Here is a 21,453-nt window from a genome sequence, read left to right on the forward strand (position 1 = left end):
ATGTTAGAGACTTGTACGTGTAGAATGAATGGTTACTTTGCAATGTTTCCAGTTTGAAGACAATACAGAAAAACAGAGGTGGCAACAACTTTGGTTTCCATCCATTTTATTGAATTTATAGACTTTCCAACAAACTTGTACAAATTGCAAAACAGCTTTTGGTAACACCTCATTGTTTTCTTCTTATTATTATTAATAGGAAATAAATTAAGTGAATAAAAAGTAAACAATGTGAATCGAGAACAGAGAAATACAACAGAAAAATAATACCACAAAAATCAGAAAAAGAAAGAGGCAACTGTTTTCCACAAAGGGTCAACTGCATCTTATTTAAGCTGTCAACCAGGCTAATTGCTGGTTAGTCACACAGTCAAACTGAAGTTCCTCCTTGTGGTAAATGACAGAACATTTTGTCCTGTCAATGTTGTGAAGAGCCCATTTTGAGCTCTCTGGTTTGAATTCTGCACTACTGTGTTTATGCACCAGGTGGCACCACTATCACATAGCAAAAGGACCTGGTCCTGCCACCTTCTCCTGACTTCACCAGCCTTCTCTCTGTGAACAGACTTGGGGATGTAAAAGGAGAGCTGGCATTTTACTAAAAACACTTACAACAAGAGCACGTCTTCATTGTTTTAGTTTGTTGTGCACTCTATAAACACAGCACTAGAGTATTCAAATACTGTGGAGTATTTTGAAGCTTGCATTTTGTATATTTGGATTATTTGGTCTTTTAACACTATAGATTCAGATAAGTTACACATTTGTAAAATTGAAACCAGTGATATATGATAGTTTCTTCCCTGTTTTGCTGTTCATTCACAGATTAGTAAATTACTCTATTAGCACTTTTAGTACACCATGAATCAGTATGTGTGCAGGTTAATTACTGACCATATGTATTAGTTCAAGGTGCATGGTTTTCACTTCCATTGGCAAAAAAAACTCTGCAACTTTCACCATAAATCAAGATCACTGGTTAGATGTCTCTTGATGAGAAGAGATAATAAACAGACCCAGGAAAAGTCTCACTACCAGCCCTGTTAGAAGCGGCATGTGTTTGTGTGGGTGTGGAGTTGAGGCACAGGGAGGCATAAAAGGGGAATCGATGCCCAGAGGGCGTTGTGTTCGGGTAGATCATGTCCACTGCAAGCAGCATCAGATTTAGCTTCTATACTTCATTCACGCCGGTCTCTTCACATTCATTGCTACTCATGGGGAGGTGCACTTTTCCAAATGGTTGGATATACCAAAAATGCACCACAACAGAAAGTTCACCACACATGCTGCATTACCTTTCAAATGTTAAACCAGAGTACATGGACAGTTTTTTGTGTCTCCAGATTTAGCACTGCACGGAAACCTCAGTCTCATTGGAATACATTGGAAGATTTCTCTCTTCTTTTTGAGAGGCCAAGGCAAAAAAAAAAAAGTTCATTCTCTTCGGTGTTTTTATTCAACTGGAAAATAATTCTTCTAACTCAGTCACCGTGCCCCTCTACACAGAGAAGGCCTCTTCTTACACGACACAGAAACTCAGAAAACCTCAAACAGCGTTTGGAAGTAAAACCACAAATCATCTGTTAATAATATCAAAAATACCAACAAACAGGCAAAAAATAAAATTAAACAGATTGGTCACAGCAAATTTATGTACACATACACATTAAGAAAAGAGCTGTCAGTGGAGTCGGGGAAGGATTGGGTGACAGGGGGAGAAAGATTCAGGCATTTAGATAAGCCCTGTATCTTCACCTTACAGGGGAGTTACAGGGGTTGCCAGGATGGCAGACCAGGGGTGGACAAGGTGGGGAGGGGAGGGGGAGAGGGAAGGCTGTATGTTCACCTCTTCTTTGGGGCTTGGGTGGTGCGGGGTGGGGTGACAGGCCGACCAGAATTCACACCACCGTACTGGTACTTCGCCTTCTTCTCTGAGGGCTTTAGGATCTAAAAATAGTGAGACACAAACACAAGCACAGAGAGGAAAAATGTGTTTCAGTGTGAACTGAGATCATATCATAAAGATATTAGCATTATGTAAATGTTTGCATGATTTTTTTTACACTACCTGGAAGGAACACATAAGGGATTCATCCACACTCATCATGCCGCCTGCATTGTCGAACTCCCCGCAGTAGTTTGGAGCAGAGAAAAGTGTGACCAGTTGGCGTTTGGCAAAGAACTCATATCCATCCTCCACAACCTGTGAGAAGAACCATGACATTATTCCTCCACCCACAGTGATCAATACCAAGAAACAGCTTCAGCTAGTTTAAGAAACCAGCTTTGTTATCATGGAAGAGTCTACAAAACCACCTACTGGACATGTCCAAAGAAGAGCTGAAACAGTTGTGGCCAATTTAACAATACAAACACCTGATCTGGACAGTTAATTGTTCAATAAATCTGAGAGGTTATGCATCAGCAGATTCTGGATATAGAAAAAAAGTTGATAACTGAAAGCTAAATAAGGGTTTAATGAATGATGCATAGGGGAAAGAGGTGAGCAGGTCTGTATCTGTGCATCAGCCTCAGTAGGAATTTTGCCAGACACATTGACGAACGGCGGTCAGCATTGTTTTATCACACCTTCAACCCTTATTAAGTGTCTCGTCAAATAAACACAGGATCCATCTGATTGTAAAGAGATTCCAAAATGTATCCTTAGTATTCAGGCTACGCTCTCCACAATCGGACTTACCTGATGGGCTCTGCAGATGAGGTCCAGGTCGTGGCGGTTTAGAAACTTGCTGACCACATCTGCCCCAAAGGTGAAGGAGACCCCACGGTCGTTCTCACCCCAGCCCTGTACATCCTTATCTGGGTCTGACCACAAGAGGTCACACAGCAAGCCTGAGAGAGGAGAGAGGGAAATAAAACTCAGGAGGAGAGGCAGTGGGGAAAAAAAGCATTTGCTCTTGATCCAACGGACTTTGCTGATGTAACAGAGGAGATTTACTGATGTAATACTTATTCTCTCTGTGAGAGGGGGGCTAGGTGATGTCATTTTAAGACACACTTTAAATCCAGAGGAGGAGAACATGTTCAATGTTAAGTATGAGCATGCACTTAAAGTCATGCAGATGCACACACACATAAAAACCCACACACTACCTGTATCAGGCACGTCTGTTGGCCTCATGATCCTGCGAATTTGCTCCATTGACTGCAAATCAGGCGATAGCCCTGAGATAGAAATGAAAGCTTTGATCAGAGCTGCCACAGATACATTTGAAACTGTTTAAGTTCATATGGTGGTAAAGGTTTATTGTACATTTCAGGACATTTCAAGAAGATGAAATACAGTATCTCACAAAAGTGAGTACACCCCTCACATTTCTTCTAAAGATGATCCACAAGAAAGCCTGCAAACAGTTTGCTAAAGACAGCAGACTAAGGACATGGGATACTGGAACCATGTCTTTTGGGTCTGATGAGACCAAGATAACTTATTTGGCTCAGATGATGTCAAGCGTGTGTGGCGGTGCCCAGGTGAGGAGTACAAAGGCAAGTGTGTCTTGCCTACAGTCAAGCATGGTGGTGGGAGTGTCATGGTCTAGGGCTGCATGAGTGCTGCCGGCACTGGGAAGCTACAGTTCATTGAGGGAACCATGAATGCCAACATGTACTGTGACATACTGAAGCAGAGCATGATCCCCTCCCTTCAGAAACTGGGCAGCAGGGCAGTATTCCAACATGATAACGACCCCAAACACATCCACAAGACGGCCCCTGCCTAGCTAAAGCAGCTGAGGGTGAAGGTGATGGAGTGGCCAAGCATGTCTCCAGACCTAAACCCTATTGAGCATCTGTGGGGCATCTTCAAACGGAAGGTGGAGGAGCGCAAGGTCTCTAACATCCACCACCTCCGTGATGTCGTCATGGAGGAGTGGAAGAGGATTCCAGTGGCAACCTGTGAAGCTCTGGTGAATTCCATGCCCAAGAAGGTTAAGGCAGTGATAGAAAATAATGGTGGCCACACAAAATATTGACACTTTGGGCCAAATTTAGACATTTTCACTTAGGGGTGTACTCACTTTAGTTGCCGGTTGTTTAGACATTAATTGCTGTATGTTGAGTTACTTTGAGGGGACAGTAAATTTACACTGTTAAACAAGCTGTACACTGACTACTTTACATTATATCAAAGTGTCATTTCTTCAGTGTTGTCCCATGAGAAGATATAATTAAATATTTGCAGAAATGTGAGGGGTGTACTCACTTTTGTGAGATACTGTATATGCCAGTTTCCTTACCTCCATGGCAGCAAAATATCTTCTCATCAATGATAGCAGCGATGGGGAGGCAGTTAAAGCAGTCAGTGAAGGTCTTCCACAACTTTATGTTGAACCTGCGCTTGCCTGGTTGAAAACATAAACACACATTAGTAGAACCAAACAATGTATGTGCTTTAGGGCTGTTTCTGAATGTATTAGGGTGTCATGATTTTAGATTTTAAATAGAAAATTATTTTTAAAGATCTCTTTATTTCAAGAGTCTAATGGCCCTTTTCCACCGGCCCATCTTAGCCCTACTCTACTCGACTTGACTCGACTCGACTCAGTTTGTTTTAACCATTTTTAAATATTTCTTCTCGCTACCTGCAGCCTTCTTTTGCTTTCCTCTCTCGCTTGGCCTGCGACAAAAAAGCCACAGACCGAGCAGCAAGTACACCATTGCCTCCATGTCCTCCATTGTTTGTGATTGTTGTGTTTGTGTCGCGTTCAAAATTACGTGAACGCACTTTCGCACAGCAGTTTCGCACAGCTGTGTTATGACGACCTTACCCACCGTGAGTCGGTACTCGGGCTGGTGGAAAAGGTATCCAAACTGAGTAGAGTCAAGTCAAGTTGAGCGGAGTCGAGTCGAGTAGAGTAGGGCTGGAACTGTGTAGTGGAAAAGGGCCATAAATCATCAAAGATGATCTCAGTGTTCCTCTTGATTCATTCTTATCTACACACTCACACTCATCGTAGAAGCCGTAGATGCGGTTAATGGAAGCACACTCGTGGTTTCCCCTGAGCAGAAAGAAGTTCTCTGGGTATTTGATCTTGTAGGCCAACAGGAGGCAGATGGTTTCCAGCGACTGTTTCCCCCTGTCCACGTAGTCGCCCAGGAAAAGGTAGTTTGCCTCTGGAGGGAAGCCACCGTACTCAAACAGCCTCAGCAGATCTGTGTACTGCCCATGGATATCACCTGAATAAGAGAGGTAAGAGAAACAACTGTTAGTTTGAGTGTTTATTGTATTTGAGGTAACAAAGATAGGCTGCTTCACATTGACAGAAAGGGCCTCATCACACACACATTAACTCCTTCTCTCCACACATTCTGATTTGCACAACAAAGCCTGACGTGAATGTCAGTGGGGATATGACTGTGAATGTTCTCTCATTGGTAAACAGGCCCAAAGATCCCAACACACAAAATGAGCCTTTACTACAGTCACCAGATCAATGCCATGGCCTCAGGGAGAGGAGATACCCAGGGAGAGAATGCTGGCAATCCAGGTTAATCACAAAAATAAATGGAGGCACATACACCCATCTACACAAGCTTACTTAAATTTGAACAATTCTCCCAGGACTCAGGGTCAACCTCGGCTTTTTCTGACATCAGTCAAGCAGCGATGTGTCGAAGCTGCTCTTCCCAAAGCACAGGATCTCAGCATGGGAGCCTCGCTTCATCACCTTGCCAAGACCTGCTTCCTTTTTTATCCCTTTGCACCAACCTAAAGAGCTGCTCTAATTTGGGCTAAGTGCTCCAGACACAGATGACTGCAGAGAGCCTCGGCAGAAAAGCCGGGGAAATAATGACAAGCTTGTTGGTGACCAGATCGGATGGCAAAGTCAGACTTTTTAAGGCAATGCTTCATTATGAAGTGGCAACAAATACAAATTAAAATGAAATAACAGGCTGTTCTCAGCTGTGCAGCTGTCCAGCCCTTACATTTAGATGACCAAGAGGAATGAGACATCTGATCGTGAGAGGAGCTGGCCAGGCATGATTTATTGTATTTCATGGTTCCAGGCAGGATTTGGAGGCACCAAAACCCAAACCGCAAAAAGCACCGAACCTATTTGACAACAGTCCTGTTCTTATTTTTGCCTTCGTCTCAGGATGGCAGGCAAAAATGCAGATTCTTTTTCTGAGTTAATGAATGACTAAAGGAACAGCTCTGAATGACTGAAATATAATTATTGCTTACGCAGTGTTTTGCCAGTTGGGTTACATTTCAACATCAATCTCCTTTTTTCCCCTGAACAAATAGCCCCAGCTGGCCATCTGAGGTTCATCAAGTAAAGGTAACAACCAGGTCATTTGGCGTCAATTAACGGTCAGTTTTTCTTCTTCTTCTATAAATCTATTGTAGCTTGACTAGATTAACTGAAAAACACAAGTTTACATCATTGAATGTCTCTTGTAGAAGAATCATTTCATTGTTTTAACTCTCAGGTTGTACATTTTTGGTATAATCATTCATTGGCTCCACCAAAAAGAAACACAGACCTTAACTGAGACTGGACTGTTGCTTAGCAACACAAAACATTTTCCTGAACGGTTTCTCCTTTTCTTTTTAGTTAAGTCTTTTTTGGGGCATTTTTGCCTTTATGATAGGAGAGCTGAAGAGACAGGAAATGTGGGGAGTAGAGAGTGAGGGAAGACATGCAGTAAATGGTCGCGGCCGCTTATTGCGACGAGGGCTATGGCCTCTGTATGTAGGGCGCTTAGACCGCCAGGCCACCAGCGCCCCACACTGTTTCTACTTTCATGTGTGTGAGAAATAGATTAGGTTTTCAGCAGACCAGCTTCTTTCTTTAAATGTACATTTATTGTATGGTTCAATTTATCATGCAACCATTTTTTCGTGGTCTGTGTTGACAGCTTTAACAGTCAAAACAAAAGGCATGACGTTACAGATATTTTACATTATACCGTCCCAACGATATGGACACCTCCTACCCCAGGTAATAATGCAAGTTAAAGTTTTAAGTTCATTAACAAATGTGAAAGTCAGTGTCAGTCCCCATCTGTTATTTCATTATTTGTGTGAATGTGCATGTTGAGGAGAAACCATAAGGTGGTTTCCTTTAACACCATACACTCCAGTGTGCAATCTGCGATCCTCAGGCAAAGAGTTACTTTCAGTCCCAAAAACTTGGCTGAAAACTAGGGGGGACAAGTCGCTTTCAGTCTGGACCCCACAGCTGTGGAATGAACTGCCGGAGGAAATTAGGTTGGCGGACTCTGTGCTCTCTTTTAAGTCATTGCTCAAAACGTTCTTTTATCAGAGAGCTTTTCCTGATTTTATTTAAGATGTCTTGCACAGGGTCCTGATTTTGTTTTGTTTTGATTTTGTTTTTATGATTTCATGTTTTTAACGGTTATGACATTTGCACTGACTGTATGGCCTTTTAAAATGCTCTTTATTTTGCACATGTCCTTAGAGGCACTGTAAAGCAATTTGTAACATTGTTTTTGAAAAGTGCTCTATAAATAAAGATTATTATTATCATTATTATTATTTAACGTTATCCGGCTAGCCGCGGTTAGCTTGCACGCTACATAAGTCAGTTGAGGTTTTTGTAGAGCTATCCCCAAAAAGGAGACTGCATAACAAGCATGAGAGAACCCGCTGCACCCCGCATATTTTTCAGGGCACTCAGAGTTATTTTAGTGTATCATTAGCCACTCCGGGAGCTAGCTTGTACGTTTCAACAAGGTGCTTCGGATGCTGCTTCTGCCAACCAATCATAAACTAACTGGGGTGAGACTGGTCACCCAGGTAACCAGGAAAATAGATGCTTGTCAGATGACCGTCACAGATACAGAAGCCAATTTTTGGGTCCATATCAATATTTATTTGAGATTATTCATTATAGTAGTAATAGTGTATGCGATGCTGAATGAAATCTATTAATTAGCTATTCTAAAATTAAATAGAATATATATCAGCACATAACATTGGCATATCAGGCAATCAGTCTGACTCACAACAGAGCAAGTCTACATTGAACTTATCTGGCTAAAAGGTACAGCCCTGAAGACGCCTAAAGCTAAAAATATGACACTGAAACATCAAATTACTTATTTGGTGAGCCAAAGATGACTTTAAATTTGGGAGGCAGAAGCCAACACATACAATACAACAGGGTGTATGCAGACAATATTTTTTTCTTACAACAAAACAGCTGGACCTGAGACAATAAACAATTAGCCTTGTGTATTTACGTGTCAGTGTGGTAAAAAAAAAATTAAACGTACGATTAAAACCACATTGGGATTAAAGCATAGACGCAGAGACGTGGCAACATAGACTGTAATCTCTGCAGAGGCAGTCAGAGGGCTGAAGCTAACTTTGCTGAGCTTTACCCCTGTAATAAAACCTGGATAAACTGAACCATAAAACAATCCTCTTTCACAAAACTATTACTCAGCTTTTCCACTGTTGTGTCTGTTTGTTGTGCGTTGTATTTGTATTTCACACACCTCTGTCTTTATTTGCAAAAAACAACTAATATTATAGATATTTCAACCAGTGTTCCGTTTAAAAATGTCCACCCTTAGAAAGGTCACCTCGGGTTAGGCTTACTCTAACTACCCATAACTCCTCACTAAGAGTTGCTGCATGACTGAATGCATTTGTGAGCTTTACCAAAGCTGGCTTTCTACAGGGCAGCCTTCCCCCCTCTACTGCCTGCCCTACCACGAGGAATTGTAGGATGACAGTGAATTATTTACTCAGCGCTGCCTCTGCAATGCCATAACAGTCCGACAATAGGGGCAGAGAGATTTAGGGTTTCAAAAGCAGAGAAAATGGAAGGAAAAGAAGAGCGCTTTTCCTGAGGCCAGTGCTATAACCCACCATTTACCTCAGACTAAAAAAGAAGAATTCTACCACAATAAAAGCGCATAAAAGTGCATCTTGTGACTCCACAAGAATGCCTACATAGTGTGGCATATAAATCTCATAGATCAAGTTGACATGCCCCTGTGCACTACATAACAGGCTAATAGACAAAGCATTTCTTATTACAGAAAAAAAAACAATAAAAGAAAGCATGGTTGGTACGGTATAGTAAACCCAATGTTATTCTGTATCGAGTAATACATTTGTGCTGATGCCTGATCTTGCCAGACAATCAGCTGTTTGAAAGTACACATATAAAAACATGACACCATTATGAGGTTCATTGAATAATGCTTCATATTTCAACATGAAGACATCAATCAAAACAAAAGGAAATGGGCAGATTGGCCATAACCGTCTGTCATGGTCTGACCTTGATGTTGAAAATAACAAAAGAACACATTTTACACGTTAAAAACTGCAGATTGGCAAAGGAAGTTGTGCAAAATTGCCACATGAAAAAAATATATGCAGTATTTGATTTCATGATGATTCGTAGCTAAGTGAGAAAATACCGTAAGGATGCAAATGACACAACTCAAAGTGTGTGTAGTTATTTCAGAATTTTGCAGAACAGACTTAGAATGGAAGAAATAATTGAAATGAAATATAATATTCGTAAGTATGTTTGGATCAGTGTATAATCAACCTAGAATGGGGCTCCATTTGCCTAGCAGTCTTAGCACTCACCCCATATACAGAGGCTATAGCCCTCGTTGCAGAGGTCACAGGTTCGATTCCAGCCTTGACCATTTACTGCATGTCCTCCCCCACTCTCTGCCCCCTGCATTTCCTGTCTCTCTTCAGCTGTCCTATCCATTAAAAGGCAAAAATGCCCCAAAAGTATAACTTTAAAAAAAGGAACAACATAGAATGAGTCTTTTATATCTGCATGGAAGCGGTTCCACTTCCATGGAGGCCGCCATCTTGCACTGCTGTGTTGCTGCCATTGCAAAGAATAGACAAACTAGTAACATACTATTTAGTGAGGTGCACCGGTTTGAGAAAGTGCTTTTTTGTGCGCAAAATAATTTGTATTGATAAACGTTTTGGATTGTAATAACCAAGTGACAACATCTGTCCACCAGAAATGAAGCCAAATAGGAGGTGTTAAAAACTGCAGTTCATTGAGGATCAGCTTGAGGCTGGTTCTGGGAGTACCAGAAACCACATCCACATAAATTCAAAAAGCCGATCTTGACAGCAGAAATAAACATGTTTACAGCCTGTTACAAAAAACAAGGGTAGTCTGGATAGCTCATTTCTTGATCGGCACACACTGTATGGGGGGCAGATTTTTTCATAACGTGGCAATTTCAAAGACAGTAAGATTACCAGTTTTCCATTATGAGAGGCACAGCTGACCTGATTGACAGGCGGGAACACTGTAGCTGTTGGCTAGGAGGCTCAAAGCCCGCCTCTTTATCTTACACTAGCTTGACAGCGGCTTGGTTGAGTTCAGCATTTCCAATATGGTTCCTGCCAACGATTGGCTTTAAAACAGCACTTCAGAAACAGATGGGTGACGTCACGGATGCTACGTCCATCATTTATATAGTCTATGGTAATAACTTAAAAAATGAAGGATCATACTCATCATGCATCACAGGAGTTTCTTGTTCCTAACAGTCACTGTTACTTCACAGATTGGAAGTGTGAGGAAGGGAGCGTTTCAATCTAGATTCTCACCACTAGATATCGCTTATATTACCCTTCCACACTGTACCTTTTTAACAAACAACTTAAGGGTGAGAAACTTCTACAAAAGGTCAGAGATATTCTGCTACAAAAGAGCCAAAGCAGTTACATTTGTTTATTTATCCTCCTCCGTCTGCACGCTGTTTGTTTCAGCAAGTGCCTGCAGTCAGAAAGTAATTATAGGCGTTCTATTTCGACTCAGACATAAAACTGTAAACAAAGAATGCATGTTTGTGGTTTGTCTTCGGCTAATCCTACCGGCCAACAAATCAATCACATTCTTCTCTAAATGAGTAAAGTCCTATAATGGAGGGAGCAGAGCCACTTGGTAATTTTTGCAGAGGATTGTGATTGCAGGGTGCTGTTATTTTAGAAATGCAATGACTGTGTAACACGTTTGCACAATGAGGATTTGATTACCATTACCATAAACAGCGCTGTGTTTCCAAATCCTATTTTAAAGTATCCTGCTTAAATCAATGTGAAAGCCAAACACTGTCAAAGCTGCTTGGGTCATTTAGGTTAACAAGTGAGGGAGAGAAAGAGAGAGAGAGCGAGAGAGAGAGAGCGAGAGAGAGAGAGAGAGAGAGAGAGAGAGAGAGAGAGAGAGAGAGAGAGAGAGAGAGAGAGAGAGAGAGAGAAAGAGAGAAAGAGAGAGAGAGAGAGAGAGAGAGAGAAAGAACAGAACCTGATCCATGTGGCCTTTGTAAATAATGAAAGGCATCCACTGTTTGGTCTTTCTAGTCAGTGCAGGTGATCTGAAAGCTGCCGTCACAGCTGTGGGGTTAAAGCAAGTAATCAGTCTGGGGTTATATGTTGAGCAACAAAACAAAGAGAGGAGACAAAGAGACCGTACATGGTGACGCGTAACACCGCCTCAAACTCATGCATATTTTACGGTCATGTGCTGGGGTAAGGTCTGTAGAGTTGATGGCATTTGAGGCATTTCAATAGTCCGTTATTAAGATCAGTGTATCAGATATACTGGTAACAACATAAAAAATAAACATTACAACTTTTGAATGTGTTTTTATCAAAATCTGGAGAAAAAAGAATCACATTTATTTCTTATGCAAATATATAAAAGCTGCCATCTGATGTTTAGTTAAAAGCCTGTATCAAACCTATCACAAAGTAAATATGTGTGGGAGAAAAGTCAAACAACAAATGAACTGTGTGTAGGCCTGAGTGTATATGTAAGCTGGTTTACTGTACTTCCAAGGACTGGCACATTTATTAGACAGCAGAAAGAGTTTGCCGTTTCAGCACTGCACTGCAAGGATGAGATAAAGCATGTAGGAGTGTGTGCAGGGATGTGCAGCACCCAGCCAGCGATACTGATAGTGGTTAGCATTTCAAATGCTGTGCACTGCTTTGCTCCTTTACAGTCCATCCGTGTTATGTGTGAAATATACTCAGTAACTGTGTTTGTGTGCAGTTCCCCTCTCTCTCTCTCTATATATATAAATATATAGTGACTTAATTTCTGACCTAAGATGACACAGGGTTACCCACTCTGGTTCAGTGCAAATGTGCTTTAGAGGAAGCGCCACATTAAAAAGTACCACATAGCAGGAAAATAATGACCTAAAATAGAAGCAGAAATGTGCAATACTGACCACAGATCTTCAGGGGCGCCTCGAGCTCCAGCAGGATGGGCTGACTGAGGAAGATCTCCCTGGATTTGATGCAGAGGCCTCGAACCTCGGCCTCTGTCATCTGGACAATCTTCCCCGGGCGACATCCCCGCACTGGAGAAGAGAGAAAATACACCGTCAGTGCTTTCAACAACCGTTAGCATCATTGTCAGCACCACCAGCAGCCCCCAACACCGCCCCTCACCCCTTAATACCGCCAAGTTCATCCAAATGAGGCCATGATGATACAATCTCTTCTTACCACAGGGGAAAAAGAAAAACACTTACAGCGGATTTACTAAGAAATCATCAAATCTGATGAAGTGTGGGTGTAATGATTCTGTAGCTTATAGCTGCTTACTTTCAGCTGTATTTAAGAAAGCCCACTGCTTAGACTATGAGTGCAGCTTGCATCTTCAGCAATGGTGTGGGTTTATTGGCTGTGTAGTTGCACTGTTAGCTTAAGCCTACTTTGTGGCATTTTGCCATAGCTCTGGGTGCAGATTTGCCTCACATGGTGGAAAAAAGGAGTGAGAGTTGCATTCGGTAGCTATGGTCAGCAGCTGAGAGAGTCCGGTGTATGAAAAATGAGATTATACATAAAAAAAAGCTTGATTGCTTTGGTGCTCTGTGGCTGCTTCAGAGGAAAGTTGACTTCAAGCTAGTTTTAAAATCTGATTTTACAAATCTGATTTTTTATTTGGTTTAAGATCTGAGCTGCCTTGTTAGTGCAATATCTTGGAAAAATGTCTTCCTTGAAAAGGCAAAACATTGAGACAACACCTACACCAAAATCAGCCATAGCTACAGCCAGAGGCAGAAATCAAACATTAGAAATAGTAGGTTGAATAATGTTCTTGTTAAAGACTTTCTAATATGAATACAGAACTGTTATTTCAGGGTTTGACATAAACAGTAACTTGTTGACTTCCAGATAGTGAGAAGTCCAATATTCTTTTTGCATTATTAATGAAGTGATTATGACTTTGGGGTTTGGGGCGTAAACACTAAACTTGGTGTATGTGAGAGAATACATGTTAAAAAAATATTTGTGTATGCATTATGTTATGGTCTTTTCTTATACACTACCTGTCAAAAGTTTGGACACTTTCTCATTCAATGTTTTTTATTTATTTTAATTATTTTTGACATAGTAGATTAATACTAAAGACATCAAAATAATCTGGTTTTGCCATAATCTGGATTACAACAGTAGTCAAATAGGGCTATCCATTGTGTACTAACCCTACCTCTGAACAACACAACTGATGGTCTCAAACACTTTAAGGAGGTAAATAATTCTACAAATGAACTCTTGACAAGGCTCATGTTAATTAGAAACCATTCCCGGAGACCACTTCATGAAGCAGACTGAGAGAATACCAAGTGTGCAAAGCTGTCATGAAGGAAAAAGGGGGCTACTTTACAGAATCTAAATTATAAAACAGATTCTGCTTTGTTTAACACTTTTTTGTGAATTAAATAATTCCATATATGTTCTTTCATAGTTTTGATGTCATCAGTATTAATCTACAGTGTTTAAAATAATTAAAATAAATACAAACCCTTGAATGAGAAGGTATTTCCAAACTTTTGACTAGTAGTGTATATGTGAAAGAAAAGAAGTCTGTGTTAAAAATATACTTTTTTTGTATTGCTCTAAACAAAGTCCTATCACATTTATGGGATTGGTTGCCCATGGTTCCATTTCTCATGATTACTTGGGCCTAAGTTTGTGTGATGGTATGTAATAAGATATCCCAGGGCTTAAAAAAATAGCAAAGGTATCTGTTTTATTACCATAAAAAATGCTGCAAAACACATATAATAAATGTCTAAATAAATAGTGTTTGTGCAGCTCCTCTGTCTGTGTGATTGTTTTCAGTTTATCCCTCTGATAGTTGCATGGTTCTCTTATCTGTTCATTTGGGAGATGACCTTTGACTATGTTCATGTGCCTGTCACCGTCACCTCACAGCTGCCAGTCACAGGGGACATAAGATAAGAAAAAATCTAGTGGGTTGGTCCCTGAAAAACATATAACCTCTGCATTTGGCAGCTTTTCAGGTTCTGACCAGATGACAGGGGAGAGACAGCCAACCTTGACAAAGCTGAATGCAAGATTTGCATCAAGACTGTGTACACACTTCAAATTAAAGGGTTCATCTCAGAATCAATCACCCGCTGATTGCTGTGAGGATGCTATGGAGCCCCCGGGTGCCAGGTCAAGAAAAACAAGAGTCAAGTGCAAAATAGTGCGCACAGATATCCATGGATGAGTGTGCAAGGCGCGCACTCAGATGAGACAGCATCACTTTTTTAACAGTGACTCCAGGTTGCTCCATTTTACATACACTTCCCTCATACACTGAGTTATATTAGGGCAAATGTCTAAATGCAGTTAAGTTTCTTTTCCTTCCACTTCTGAGTGTAATGGCACGCTCCTTTGCTCTTGCTCATTCGTCTGAGCCCCCCCCCCCCCCCCCCGATCCCTCTCTCTTTCAGAAGTTGTTTTAAAGTTATGAAAAGAATAATCAAAACTTAGTTTTAGACTGCATCGAATGTGGAGTAACGCTTAGTGTGCTAAAAATCAAGTTTCTTGATATGATTGTTTCAATGTTATGTTGTCAGCATGCAGACTATAAAAATTAATATTTCATGCAGCTCCTCTGAAGCCCAACAATGTGATTTTTTTATTTGTCACGGAAATACCGTACACCCGGGGAAAATGTGGGGGAGGTTTAAGGGTATCAAAATCTTGAGATACTGCTCAACTCTACTTGGTTCCATCCAAGAATTGAAGCCAATGCGGAAGTGTTATAAACTGCAGTTCATGCACTGAACTGCATCCCCTTGACGCTGGCTCCACAAACACCGGAAAACACATCCACACAAATTCAAAGAAGCCGATCTTTACAGCAGAAATAAACCGTTTTACAGCCTGGTACAAAAAACAAGTGTGGTCTCTCTCAATTTCTGTCGGCGCACACTGTACTGGGTGTAATTTTTTTCATAACGTGGCAATTTCAAAGGTAGTAAGAATACGAGTTTTCGATTATGAGAGGCACAGCTGACTTGATTGACAGGCGGGAACACTGTAGCTGTTGGCTAGTCGGTGCATCCCTAGTTTCAACACATGTTGACGTTTTACAAAGGATAAAACCTGAGTCCAGGTACACAACACTGACAGAAGGAGACAGCTGCTAAAAATAACAATAGTCTCTTTAAGTTAAACTTAGATTAATACCCAGTATAAACTCATGTTTAGGTATCATATTCAGTATCTGAAAGAGTTATTGGAAGTAATGTGACATCACTAGGTCTCATATTTTATACATTACAGGGACAAATTTGATTCATTCTGTATAAGTACTTGGACCACAATTATAGCACACACATTCTTTCTTTAGGTTTCAGTTTGACGTCATGAAAAGCAAATCAAAGCTCTGTGTGTAGAAGAAGCATTGCTGGCAGAGAATAGCTGAACACATCCATGGCTGAGGTGTTATGTAATAACTAACCATTTTGGTATTGCCTTAAAGCTAGACGCCCACATAAGATTCCAATACAGAACCGCTGAGCCAAGTGAAACGCATGCATGCTGGTCTGGGAGCAAGTTTAAACACTTTTGCTTTTTGCCTTTCATTTGATGGAAAACTAGAGAAAACAGGGCGCAGTTCAATATTGTTCAAAAAATGTATTGTTTAAAAAAAAATCCTGCAGCTTGGGGAATGCATGCTCCCTCACTGCCACAGTCTCATCACTCATGTAATCCCAATAAATCTGACAGAACTGAGCAAAACAGGTGAATATGGATCCTCACAGATGGAGAATCTGAGAGCCAGTGACTATTCAAAGGCTGCGCTAACCGTAATGAAGTTCTGCTTTACACCTTTGGTTTTCCTTATCATCCATCTACTGTATCTGCACTGCTTCATATTAATGGTGTGAAGCATGAAATTGCAGAAGCAGGGCCATTCACTCAAACGCCAGGCCTCATCATAGCTGAGCGCGTTAAGCCTGGATGCTTAGCCTGCTGGGCTTTAGCTGTGAACATTTCACTGTTCCAACTTCTATAGGCTTGCTCTTTTTGAAAGAGATTATAAACTTAAGAACACTGAAGGACAAAGGACAAAATGAAGCATTGACAAGGCTTTGCAGCCATAAGAGACCATACAGCTGTTTGTGTATGTGATTTTGTGACTGTACATGTGTGTGAAGAAACTCAAAAAGTGTCTCGTCAGGTTTTAACTCCATGAATAAGCACTCTTACTGACTGTTGGATTTCCCTCAGGACCCAATTTTCTTATTCAGCAAAATGTAGAGTCAGCTTTAATATGTTGCAAGGATGCAAAATAAAGGCTCAAGGCCTTTCCAATTTACTGGTTTAGAAAATCAGCACCTGAGGATTTTTAATCTCTTGATATGGTGACTTTATTCAGACCATCAGTAAAATGCATACTTGTGTATTTTTATCATTACTTTCTGTTTCTATATGTAAAATCAGAGGCTAAAGATGGTGAATACCTGGCCAACTGAAAGCAATAATCCTAATATATTGTAACTAAAAAATACACTCACAAAATACACATTTTCAAAGCACTATAAACACACAAAGGGATATTTGCTAAAAGTTTCACCTAGAATAAATAATAGGATAGATACGGTGGCCCTGAAGGACCAAACAAATTTACAAAAGATGAAACACGTTTACAAAGTTGGAGTCAAATTTACATTTGGAAAACAATTTTACATTTTATAAAACAAAATTACATCAGCAAAACACTTTTACCAAGGCCAAAACAAATTTACATTTAAGAAAACAAATTTACAAAATCAAAAGAAGCAGTGAGACAATTTTACAAACAGCTCAACACTTTTACCATTCCTGAAACAAATTTACATTCATTTTTAACGAAAAAAGGGAATGTACCAAACACTGGAAGTGATCGGGTATCAAACGGAGTACCAGGACCAAACGTTGCTCCGTTTGGTTTCTCTCCATCCAAACAAACTAAATGACCCTTCACTCCATCACTCCTGGTTCACTTCCAGTGTTTGGTACATTCTATTTCTGTTAATATAAATGTCTGTTTGTTTCAGAAATGATAATGTTCCGCCTTTTGTAAAATTGTCTCACTGCTTGTAAAAGTGTTTTTTCATTTTGTAATTTTGTTTTCTTAAATTTAAATTTGTTTTGGCCTTGGTAAATGTGTTTTGATTTTGTAATTTTGTTTTCTTAAATGTAAATTTGTTTTACAAAATGCAAAATTTTCTCCAACTTTGGAAAAGAGTTTCATCTTTTGTAAATTTGTTTTGTCCTTCAAGGCCACCGTTGATAATGCATATATGTTGACATAAATCTGGTTGCTGCACCTGACATTTTTTGGGTGTTCCAAGTCAAGAATAGGGTAAAAAAAACCCAATTTAAACATTTTAATAAGGCATTTAACATACAAGCCTTGCTAGAACACATTATTCCAGACACAAAAACATGCATTGCAACCATACTGAAAATACTTGAACTTTTTTTGAAGATTATTTGTCAATGAGCTATGTGTTAAAAACAGAAAAAATAGTTGTGTTGCATCCAAAACATCACTATATCCATACACAGGATTCTACTGCTGCTGTTTTCTTTACATGTACTTGCCATATTGTCTTGCTGTAAAAGCCAATGAAGAGTTGTGGTTTCATGAAAGGAGACACAAGATCTGGATGGAGCACCTTAATTGATCCAGACTCATCCCGTCAACAAAAGCATCATCTATGTTATAGGTGAGGGTTAAACAGTAGCAGAGATAGAAATATAATGTTTATTAAATATGGTTCCTAAATTATATCACGTGTGCTTGATTCCTCCTGTTGAGTAAATTCACACCACTAACTTCATCGTGAACAATTCTGTGTGAAAGCTAAGCTGCAGCAACAACATCCAAATTCATTAGTCATGTGTTGTTACTTGTGTTATGAGCACAAAAAAATCAAAAAGGACATAACCACCATCTGGCACCCCTCAGATCACAGCAAAACTGAGCACCTATGAAAGAAGTACAACTTGTACTCTTCTTGAGAACAACACAATCAACAAGTCAGCACAGTCTGAGGTAAACAAAAAAAAAAAGAAATAAAAGGAAGAAGTCACAAAGTGTGAAGGTTAAACACACTTTCCAGCAGAGAGAAATGTGATTTCACTCTCAAGAGAGCAGGGGAAAAAAAGAGAAAAAGCTGTTTATTTCCAGGTAATTTCACAACTTGGCAGCAAAAAACAAAAATACAAATAAATAAAGAAATAAAAACAACAACAACAAAAGAAGTACCAGGAAGTTTCAGCAAGGCAGAATGTTCCATAAATTACTAACACAAGATAAATCTTAATATTACAGTGCTGGCATAGTATGTCATCCCTCCACAGATACTTGTGGAAAGTATGCCAAGGACAGCTGAATCTGCCTTAGTGGTCTGTGCTGACTCAAATGGTATCTCACAAGGGAAAATAAAAGTCCTTGCCTTCTCTTGAGCAGGTGGATCGCCAACACAAAAGGATTCTGTCACATCTCTCTCTCTGCCAAACGCCCAGCCTGCTCCTCACACATCACAACACGTGTATTTAGCAAGCAATGCTGATAGTGGACACAGCAACACAAGATCACACACTTAAGGCACTGTTAATATTCTAATTTTGCATAAAGGGTTTTATGACTTATCACTTGTAGCAAATCTAACAGAGAAAGCATCATAAGGAGTGTGTGTGTGTGTGTGTGTGTGTGTGCGTGTGTGTGTGATAAGGATAGTGACTCAGAACCATCCACACTTCTTAATTTAACACACCTGCAACCCCTGAAAAACTGAACCACTAATGTCAGAATTACTCCATATTAATCAGGCTGTTTCACTGCCACTATATAATATCTGATGACAAGGATTGTACATACATACAGTGGTGGACAGTAACAAAGTAAATGTACTGGAGTACTTTACTAAAGAACTTGTATTGAGTATCTGTACTTGAGTATAATTTTTTTGGGGTACTTATTACTTTTACTCCACTACATATAGAACACAAATATACTTTGGACTCCACTACATTTCTATCACTGCTCTAGTTACTCACTACTTTTGCTTTGAAGTCAGCTCCCTAATTTTCTTTTCTGAAATCAGATCCCAAAGACCAAAAACTGTTGGTGTTCTCTTGTTTGGTTTGTCTAAATGGTGAAGCCATACCTCAGTTGAGCGTATAGCAAATGCAGATCAGACGTTCTTCAGATCAGTCCGTTCATTTGGTCGTGGTGATGATGCCTATGACTGAGAAAGATGATGATTCTCTACCTGAGCACCGCGGCCATATTTTCAAACCCTCGTTTGAGGTTTTGAAATAAAGAATGATTATTATTCTTGTAAATCTCTGATCTGTTTACCACACAAACTTCTTCACAGCCTACAAAAAATAAGCATCTAACCTGAGATAGCATGTGGAGGTCTGTAGCTAACACACTTGTTTTATTCCAGAAGAGCATTGTAAACTTGTCTGTGCTTGTACTAACTTAGTTTATATTTCATGGTAGACTTTTTAGATATGAAATCATGTTTTCTAGATAAACAGAATGTAGCAGAATGTACACCCATTCATTCTTGACTTGATATTTAAAAAAATGAATACTTAAGTATTTTTAAAAGCAAGTACTCCAGGACTTTAACTCAAGTAATAATTTGACAGAACAACTTTCACTTGTATTGGAGTAATATTTGACTAGGAGGATCTATACTTTGACTTAAGTAATAAAGATGTGTACTTTGTCCACCATTGCATACATATATAGTGTTTTGGACCTATTCCTTTAGCTCATCCCTCTGAAGGTGTCCTCTTTCCAAATAGGTATCATTCAGTAGATCACAAAAAATGAAAATATTAGTTATCATCATAATAACAACTCACAGAAAGAAATTTAACCTTTAAAGAGACTAGGATTTGGTGTTAATACATTATTGTAACGTATGTATCATTAGGAATCGTTAGATCCATGCCATATAATTCACAGGACAAACGTCCCAACCTGCCTGATACACACTGTACCCGCCGTACATAATATAAAAAATAAATGACCCAGACAACGACTAAAAAACACAGGCCGAAAGTTAAGTTCAAGACTCAAGCAAAGACCACGACACAATACAAAAGAGTAACGAATCTGAGATATCAACACTGACAGATGTAGGCGTTCACCCCTGACTGTTTATAAACACGGCCAGCTAACAGGAACGTTAGCCAGAGCTAGCACCGTTACTACTGGCTGCAGTTAGCCCAACAAGCTAACACATTCCCCGCTGCGTTTTGTGAGCACACCGCGCTACCCACAGACTCTACATTGGACCCGATTATAAGAGCATGAAAAGACAACCATATATAACATTTAAGACTGTTTTCAAATAGTTCACCTTCTAGAAGCCGTGAGATGAGGCTGTCCACGTTCAGTTCACCCTCCGCCATCTTCAAACTGCTGTGGTACAGTGCTGTCAGGTTCTACTCCCCCTGCAAACACAAGGGGGCGCTGTTATCAAGAACACGGGCATGGAGATAGTAGAAAGTAGTGAAGGGAAACACTTTCACCACCTTTAACTTAAAAAGAAGCTTTAGGGCAGGGCTATTCAATTCAATGTTTGGTCGGGCCGGATTTTACAACTAAGGACATGAGCCGGACATTAGCAGACAATGAGCAAAGTTTACCATTTAAAAGATAATAAATAGATAAGATAACAAACACACTGGATGTTTATTAACGTATTCCCACATCCAAAAGTGCATACACACAATAAAAGAACAGTACTTAAACTAAGCCTATGCTGAAATACTGCTTCTTTAAATTTAACATTACAGTTGCTTTCGGGCCACCTGGGGGGTTGCTTTCAGGCCGCATGTGGCCCGTGGGCCGCTAATTTTTTAACGTTTGCTGTAGTGGGAGAAGTAGTGCCTTTAAATAGTAGCTATTCAAAAATGTAGAAGAGCTGAGTTTTTCATTACGACGGAGGATTGGAGCCATGCTAAAAAAGGAAGTAAATTTATGAGATTAATCCAAGCGGCAACCTCCAGTCTAAAATATGAGTCCAATGCATAAGTGCTAAAAACTGCAGTTCATCAAGGATCCAGTTGGGGCTGGCTCCGGAAGTACCGGAAACCACATACACACCAATTCAAAAAAGACTATCTTTACA

The 21,453-nt window shown here is 40.0% G+C and overlaps 1 protein-coding gene across 3 annotated transcripts; it reads right to left on the bottom strand.

Moving 5' to 3' along the window:
* Window positions 1–89: 89 nt before the first annotated feature.
* On the bottom strand, window positions 90–20,946 carry LOC117806676 (serine/threonine-protein phosphatase PP1-beta catalytic subunit-like). Of its 3 annotated transcripts, none has more exons than XM_034675674.1 (9): window positions 20,855–20,946; window positions 20,680–20,773; window positions 12,226–12,357; window positions 4,966–5,196; window positions 4,257–4,361; window positions 3,115–3,186; window positions 2,702–2,853; window positions 2,069–2,203; window positions 90–1,947 (listed from the first exon to the last, which is right to left on the bottom strand). In XM_034675674.1, exons 2-9 carry the CDS (start codon window positions 20,729–20,731, stop codon window positions 1,843–1,845), a joined length of 984 nt encoding a protein of 327 aa, XP_034531565.1. In that variant the 5' UTR covers window positions 20,732–20,773; window positions 20,855–20,946; the 3' UTR covers window positions 90–1,842. The 3 variants fall into 3 exon arrangements, with proteins under 3 accessions (XP_034531565.1, XP_034531566.1, XP_034531564.1); XM_034675675.1 differs by lacking the exon at window positions 20,855–20,946 and adding an exon at window positions 19,468–19,548 and having other exon boundaries at window positions 20,680–20,765; XM_034675673.1 differs by having other exon boundaries at window positions 20,680–20,868.
* Between the last annotated feature and the right edge of the window lie 507 nt (window positions 20,947–21,453).

Source organism: Notolabrus celidotus, chromosome 22 (assembly GCF_009762535.1).
Source record: "Notolabrus celidotus isolate fNotCel1 chromosome 22, fNotCel1.pri, whole genome shotgun sequence".
NCBI lineage: Eukaryota > Metazoa > Chordata > Actinopteri > Labriformes > Labridae > Notolabrus > Notolabrus celidotus.

Coding starts and splice junctions, on each gene's coding strand:
- LOC117806676 (XM_034675674.1), bottom strand. CDS start 20,731: ATGGCGGAGGGTGAACTGAACGTGGACAGCCTCATCTCACGGCTTCTA. Junction 4,362..4,965: donor CTACGGCTTCTACGATGAGT/GTGAGTGTGTAG, acceptor GTTTTCAACCAG/GCAAGCGCAGGTTCAACATA. Junction 2,854..3,114: donor AACAGACGTGCCTGATACAG/GTAGTGTGTGGG, acceptor CTCCTCTCTCAG/GCTTGCTGTGTGACCTCTTG.